Source organism: Magnolia sinica, chromosome 2 (assembly GCF_029962835.1).
Source record: "Magnolia sinica isolate HGM2019 chromosome 2, MsV1, whole genome shotgun sequence".
Classification (NCBI taxonomy): Eukaryota; Viridiplantae; Streptophyta; class Magnoliopsida; order Magnoliales; family Magnoliaceae; genus Magnolia; species Magnolia sinica.
The window spans coordinates 4,365,848-4,373,916 of NC_080574.1; the positions used below are offsets into that span (position 1 = coordinate 4,365,848).

Below are 8,069 nucleotides of genomic sequence, written 5' to 3' on the forward strand. Positions count from 1 at the left end.
TCCTATAGTTTGCTTGCCTTTATTGTTTAGGTGAGGCTGGGCTTGTTGTTGTGACCTTTGGCTCTACATAACGTAGTAATAAATGGGACAGGGATTTCCTGCCGAACCCATTGGCATTGCTCTGGGATGCTAGGTGGGGCCCACAGTTATATTTGTGAGAAATTCACCCGGTCCATCCATTCTGTGAGCTCATTGATCAGGACATGCAACAAAAAATAAGAGATATCCAAAACTCAAGTGTGCTAGACCACTGGAAACAGTGAGGATTTAATGATCACAGTTAAAACATTCTAATGGCCACAAGTTTTATAGCAGGTTAAGATTTTTGTGTTTTCACTTCATCCCAGTGGGAATGATCTTATAAACAGTTGGATGGCATTTAAACATCAAGGTGGAGTCCAGGAAGGTTTCAACCGTAGGCATTTGAATCCACGCTGTTTCCTCTGGTATGGGCGACTTGAGTTTTGAATCAGCCTCATTTTTGGTAGTATATACTAAAATGAGCTCATAAATCGGATAGACACGGTGAATTTATCCCAGGGCAGGAATCTCCGGACAAAGGCTTTGGCAGGAAATTAGCTTTGTCCTGGTTGGCAGCGGATTAGCCGTCACCCAGATAACACCTTAGCGGGTGTTACCCTCAGTGTGCGGGCCCACCTTAATGTATTTTTTTTTTTGTATATTCACTTTTCCATCTCTTTTTCCATCACATTTTAGGACACGATCCCAAATCATAAGAAGATCCAAATCTCAGGCGTACTTTACCAATAGAAACAGTGATGAATAGCCATTAAAAACTTTTTTGGGTCACTTTGAATCAATCTAATCTTTCTATTTCCCTTCATCCAAATCTTCTTGACATTATCAATAAGATGGATTGCAAATAAACACTACAAAAACCTTTTGATGAGCTCTTTAGAATTTTTAATGGTGAGGCACTCAATCACCATTGTTTCCTGTGGTGTGATCCACCAAACGGTGTCCTAAAATATGCTGGAGAAATGGATGGACAGTGTAGAGATACAACACATCGTCAAGGTAGGCCCCACGGTAAGGGCAACACCCACTAAGCTGTTACCAGGTGACACGGAACCGCTCCCGTCGTCCTTGTAGGCCTGTAAACGGGCTGAGGCTAACATTTTGGACTATCCAAGGCTGAGATATTGGGCCTGGCTTTTTTTAAATTTTAATTTTGATTGGCCCAAGCTTGGCCCACTGACAGCCCTACATCCTTGTTTACTCCATTGGCACAACCTGCCACGTGTACGTGAAGAGATGTCTCTGCAGTTTTGAGGCTGTACTCGGATTATAGTGTGGCACGGCCCCACTATGATATATACATTTTATCCACGTCATCCATCTAGTTTTCCATCCTCATTTACAAGGATGAGACAAATAATAATAATAATAATAATAATAATAATAATAAATCAGGCAAATCTAAATCTCAGGTGAGCCACATTGTAAAAAACAGTAATAATTAAATGCTCCAGGTCTATAAAAGTTTTGGATCAATTTAATATTTGTGTTTTCCCTGTGTGTGACCTAATCCACGTGTTGGATGGCAAATAAACATTACAGCGGGCCCTAAAAATGTTTTTAATAATAGACAATCAATTACTAATGTTTCATGTGGTATGGTCAAGATTTGAATCTGGTCCGTTGAGATTTGAATCTGACTTATTTTTTGGCTCATGCCCTATAATAACCTAAAAAGATATATGGACATATGGATAAAATACATACATCATGGTGGGTGCCCGTAAAGCTTTTCCAGCTGCCCATAAAACGAGTGTCACTGTTGTGTGCTAGGTAACACAATCCAGGTCCTCTTTTTAACGCTTGGGTGACCTATGTGCACCCTTACGCACCATGGTGGGTTTGTGAGATTCACTCGGAATAATAGATAAGTAATTCCACCTTAGGCTTAAGCCAAAAAAATCAGGTTGGCTTGTGATTTAAGTGAGCTACAGCAAGGGAAATAGTTGAGACAGATGCTCCCACTCTTAATTCTTACACGGCTTTCCACAATGATTATATAAAATCCACTCCAAACCATTAGATGCCGCACTAAAATATCGACTTGGAGCCTAATTAAAAATCGGATGTATAAATGATTTAGGTGGGTTACAATAAGGTTTATATTTTGAATGATGAGAGTTGACATGTACATGTTTTCCAATCATATGATCTACTTGAAATACACGTGGAGCTGGTATTTTGACCTTGGGCATAACATGACACACTTTGGATAGGTTAGACTTCACATAAACACCATGGTGGGACCTACCTAAGCTGCCACATTTTTTACTTCCCTTCCCATTTTTTTTTTCAGTGGTAAAATTAATTAATAACCATATTAATAAAGTCGTTAGATGTACTGTCTGTTGGACTTGGGGAGTTTTTCATGCTTAAAATGGAAAGACTTCATAAACGTTTCTTCGATTGAAGGGTCAGGATCTTCAATCTTGTAGATCTTTTAGACAGCTGTGGTCAACGGCGTATCTTATCAAATCAATCATGTACGGGCTTATAATTCATCGGGTTAAAGCAACACCACAAACACGCTGCATGCACGCTCAACAGCTGCCGATACTGTTAAAAAAGCTTTGGCTTTTTAGGCTCACTCAAGAGATAATGGGTCAAAATGGGCCTCCTTGAGCCTAAGTGACGCAATCATGCCTATGAGCCCGCACAGGCGCATGGTGTACTCTGATGTGCTTCTACTATGGTCTATAACCCTTGCTAGTCTGATCATTTGCTTGCTATACATTCTAAACAAACTAGTAAAATTGTGAAAAATGCCCTGAAAACTGTAAATAGGATGGGTGGACTTTTAGACATAGCCAGATACCAGGCCTTGAATTTCAGATTGTGGGGTCAAGGTTCCCATGTGGCATTACTTTGGTGTGACCGTGCAACTGATCCATTTACCAAAGTCGTGGTAGTGGAATTCTACGTCAATTTGGATTTTTTTTTTTTGTTGTGAATGGGTTCCTATAGTGGGGTCCAGTTAATTGATGAGCGGTCTTGACCAAGGGGCATCCCATCGCTTATTAATTTAAAGTTTGCATAAAATACACAAACCGGCGGTACTGCACGGACGCGGATTGCGTCCTACCCTGCACGTCTCCGGCTGGGAATAGGTAGAGCTTTGAGTGGCCACCGTGATGTATGGGTCTTATCCACACCGTCCATCCATTTTTTCGTATCATCATAGGGTACAAGCCCAAAAATAAGGCAGATTCCAGACTCAAGTGGACAACACCACGGGAAGCAGCAGCGATAATGATTCTCACCATTAAACTTTTATAGGGCTCACCCTTATATTTATTTGTCATCCAACATATTCATGAAGTTACATAGACCGGGATGAAGAGAAAACATAAATATCAGCTCCATCCAAAACTACCGTGGCACCTAAGAAGTTTTCAAAGCTCCCATGGCCCTGAGAATTTTTTTTTAGTTCAATCTCAATTTTATAGTCTGCTTGAGCCTTGGATCTGCCTTATTTTTTTAGCTTATACTCTAAAATGATAGTAAAAAAAATGGATGAATGTGTAGATAAGCACGGCTGTATACTAAAAGTTAACTCAACTCGACTAAAAAAAGCTTGATTCAACTTGGCTCGAGCTGATTTTTTGAGTTTGAAAAAATTTTGAGCTCAGTTCAGGCTTGACTTGACTCAAATCCTAACTTGAATTAAACTCAGATCAAATCACTTCGATGACTCAGTTATTTTGATATTGTTGTTGTTAAGCAAGTGTTAATACGAAACAATACTCTTGTATTTTAATTTTTATATTGTTTACTGAGTGTTTGAGTGTTTGATGAAATACCTGTGAATTGATGACCGAACCGAGTCGAGTTAGCAAGAGCTCAGGTGGGATATGTCAACATCCCCGGCTCCCCAGTTGCTAAAGCCCCCGGAGTCCCGAAAACAAAACAATGGGTGGCCCTTAAACCACCCTAGGGTCAGCTAGTGGCCATGCCGAGTCGGTTCGACTCGTGTACACCGTGATAAAACCCATACGTAATAGGGCCACTCAAAGCTCCTGCCCGTTAACAGCTAGAGATAGAGGTGGGCATATTGGACTCGATCCGGTGGATCCGACCCGATCCGACCCGACTCGGTACCGTTCCGAACAGAACCGACGGCGTAGATCGGCCCTGATCGAGTTTGCCAATCCAGATCCGATCATTTTCGGGTCAGGTTCGGATAGAAGTGTATCCGGACAGAACCGATCCGAAACTCGAACCGAAATGGTCCGACCCGACCCTACCCAACCCAACCCGGATGTAAATATATATCTAAATAAAAATTTCATCGCCTAGGCTTTTCGTTCGGCGCCAAAAAGTCCCGCCCAACTCTATCTCTATATCTATCTATTTCTCTTTATATTTGCCTCTCTGTCTCTGTTGAAGAAAAAAAGTAAGAAGAAGGCTAATTAAATGTTCTTTGATAGATCAAATTCTCTTTTTTTGCTGTTGGGTTTTGTAGCTTCATGGTATTTCTCTGTTGGAGAGGAATATATACAGAGAAATGGTGTATAGTTTAATTCGAAAGAGAGAGAGTCGTACACGTAGCAGGTTGACGGTCATACCCGAAGTTGACGGAAGTAGATTGATTGGATCGGTCGGTGTAACGGGTCTAATCACGAGGTATGTATTATATCCAAACCGTCCATCCATTTGGTCAGCTTATTTTAAGGCTTCAGACAAAAAATAAGACAGATCTAACCTTCAACTAGACCACACTTCAAAAATTAGTAGGTGATTGAACGTCTGCCATTGAAACCCTTTGTAGGGTCACATTAAATTTTGGATCAAAATTTGTTTTTCCTCTTCATTTGGTACTTAAGATCTTATGAAATTTATTTTTCCTATTCATTCAGTTACTTGTGACCTTATCAACAGATTGGATGTAAAATAAACGTTATAGTGGGCCCTACAAATTTTTTAACGGTGAAAATCATTATCTCTATTGCTATTTATGGTGTGGTTCAGATGATCCTTGGATATGATTCATTTTTTATGCTCTTAAATCATCTCTAAAAATAGATGAACGGTGTAGATATAATAAATACATCACTGTGGGGCCCACATAAGATGTAACATTCATCTCCTTTGAACTGTTCTCACAACTCGGAGATCGAGGAGCGTCAATGTTGTCTTCGCACAACACGTAGCCAGTAGGCTAGGGAGTAGGGAAGCGGACTGCGTACTGAGTAACTCAGTACGGTAAGCGTACTGAGTAAACTCCGTGGGTCACTGTGTCACTCGTGCGTTGTATCCACTCCGTCCATTTCTTTTAACACATAATTTTAGGTCTCTATACCAACAATGGATTATATCCAAACCTCAAATGGACCACACCATCGGAAACTGTGTGAATTGAAAATCTACCGTTGAAAAATTCTTGGGGACAACAGAGGTTTTAGATCAAGCTGATATTTGTGTTTTTCATTCATCCATGTCCTTCTCATCTTATGAACAGGTTGGATGACAAATAAACATACTGGGGGCCTTAAAAAATTTTCAACGGTTGAAATCAATAGTTTCACTTTTTCCAGTGGTATGGCCCACTTAAGCTTTGTGTATACATCAATTTTGGATTGAACCCGTAAAATGATCTAGAAAAACGAATGGACGGCGTGGATAAACCACATGCATTCGCAGTGGGCCCAACCGAGTTTACTCGGCACGATAAGAGTATACTATACGGACTAATTTCATAGGCTAGCTGGTGCTAGCTACAAATAGCATTTATAAAGCTTCTCTAAGAAGCTATATCACCGGTGTGAAGCTTCTTCAAGAAGCTACATACCAATAGTTTTTATTCAACTGGGTAAACTATGTGGGCCCATCGTGAATTTTTTTGGTTTATCTACACCGTCCATCAGTTTTTTCAAATCATTTAAGGAGTTGATACTAAATTTTAAGTGAATTCAATAATCAAGTAGATCACACCATACGGAACACTGATATAATGATTTTAATATCGTTGGAAAAAATGAACGATTCAAGCTTTCCCCAATCTGATCCGACTCGATTTTCTTGACCGGGTAAGACCCGAATCGATTCGGGTCAACAAACGTTCGAATCTGTTCAAATTATATGATCCAGACTCGGTCCCGGATCGGAACGAGTTCGGATCAGGTTCTACAAATTTCGAATCTGGTCAGGTTGGGCCGAATCCGATCCGACTCGGTCCGATGCCCACCTCTAGCTAGAGACGAGCAGGGGTAGGACGCAATCCGCGTCCGTACTGCACTAGCAGGTAAGCTGACAGATGATTAACCATCCGACCTTAGAAATAAAACACATACCAAGTACACAAAAATCTGCCTACTTTGCTACTCAAGATCGTCGGCATGCATGGAAATACCAGAATCAGAACCGTCCATCCTCTGGTCTTATTTTGAATAAACTATAATCCTAAATACTAAGCTTCTAATACCAATCTGGAACATTGTTTTTACCTTCAGCTACTATGGATTTTTTTTAAGACCTTTCTCAAACAGAGAAGCAAATCGGTCCATTTCGCATTTGGGCAGGACAACCCCAATCTCGATCCCTCCCTCTCCATCTCTACTCTCCGCAAGAGATATAGCACTTGTTTCTTGAATCGACAACACTTCCACCTTTACAGGCTTTCCCCATCCGAAATCCGTATCATAGACCCGAAGCTTGGGCGACCCAGCAACGGATCCCACACGCTCCCCTGATGCTACAATAGAAATAGATGTCGGTACAAAAGTCTCTGCGCCATTCAAGACCCCGTCATTCAACGCTTGGATTGCTCTCCCGATGACCTCCGACGCGAGACCCAACCCGTCTTCCGTCAACAAATCACTCCCCTTCGCATTGCACATACAACCACTGATACAGTTCCCGAAATACGTAGCGGGTATCGGCGGTACAAGCCGAGCCCGGCAGTCCACCGGAAAGCTGAAATGGACGTTTTTGTCCCTGTCATCATCCCCAAATGTCCTGAGCAAGCAAACCCACACGTATGCGCACGTTAGCACGAACGATGAGCAGTGTAATGGTTTCTGGCCGGCGTCGCTCCGTAGGGCCAAGACCTGTCGCCTTAGCGTCTCGATGTCTGCCCGACACATGACAAACGTGGCTAGGACTGGGGTTGCTCGAGGCTTTAAGCTCTCTACGGCCTGGTCGAGTTTGAAATTAGCCATCTGTTCTAAGTGAAGTCTTTTGAGACCGTCGAGATATGTGGCCACGGACCTGTCGTAGAACGGCCGTGACTTGAGTAATGATTCGTCGCCGGACTGACAAATCGAAGCCCACGATTTCATGAAGTGCATGGAGCTGCTCCCATCTGCTACCACGTGGCTTATGCTGGTTCCGATACAGATGCCAGAGTCGGGAAATAAGGTGATTTGCAAAGCTAGCAGAGGTTGGTTTTGAGGGTCGGAAACGGGCAACTGGGGAACGAGTGGAAGTAATTCCAATACATCTCTTGGGTGGTTTGCTGCGAGTCGGTGGAAGTCTGCGTCCGACTCAGCGACGGTCAGTGAGACTGAGCCGCCGTCGACATAGCGGATTTCTTGCTCGCCGTTGATGGGAGAGAGGGTGAGATTGCCGGCGAGAGGGAAGAAGAGACGGAGGGAGAGGGAGAGGGAGTGTTTGAGTTTGGGAAGGAGAGTGTTTATGAAGTGGGTTGTGGTGATGGTGTTATCAGGGTTTTGTGGGAATTGGTAGAAGAAGAGGCGTTGGACCGGAGGCATTAGTAACCAGAGGACGTCGAAGAAGGTGAGAGGGAGAGTGGTTTCGGGGACAGATCCGGGTGGGGGAGAGACCCGACAAAGGTCCAGCACCTTGACGTGGTGGTGTTCTGCCATGGAAAGAGAGAGAGAGAGAGAGGAGAAAGGGGAAACGGATTGTCTACTCCCCCTTCGGTGCCTGACATATCATTTTAAGGTTTTATTCAAAAATAAAAAAATAAAATTAAGAGGAATATAAATCTCAGCTTAACCCAAAACTTTTGTGGCCCCAAAAAGGTTTGTAATGGTCGACGCTCATTCAAAACTGTTTCCTGTAATGTGGTC

General features: G+C 42.6%; 1 protein-coding gene across 1 annotated transcript; it reads right to left on the reverse strand.

The window, feature by feature from the left end:
- Positions 1–6,491: 6,491 nt before the first annotated feature.
- Positions 6,492–7,862, reverse strand: LOC131238012 (phenolic glucoside malonyltransferase 2-like). The gene has a single exon (XM_058236141.1). The coding sequence runs from the start codon at positions 7,860–7,862 to the stop codon at positions 6,492–6,494; it is 1,371 nt and encodes a 456-aa protein (XP_058092124.1).
- Between the last annotated feature and the right edge of the window lie 207 nt (positions 7,863–8,069).

What these genes read in the sequence shown, in the direction of transcription:
- LOC131238012 (XM_058236141.1), bottom strand. Translation starts at nt 7,862, where the DNA reads ATGGCAGAACACCACCACGTCAAGGTGCTGGACCTTTGTCGGGTCTCT.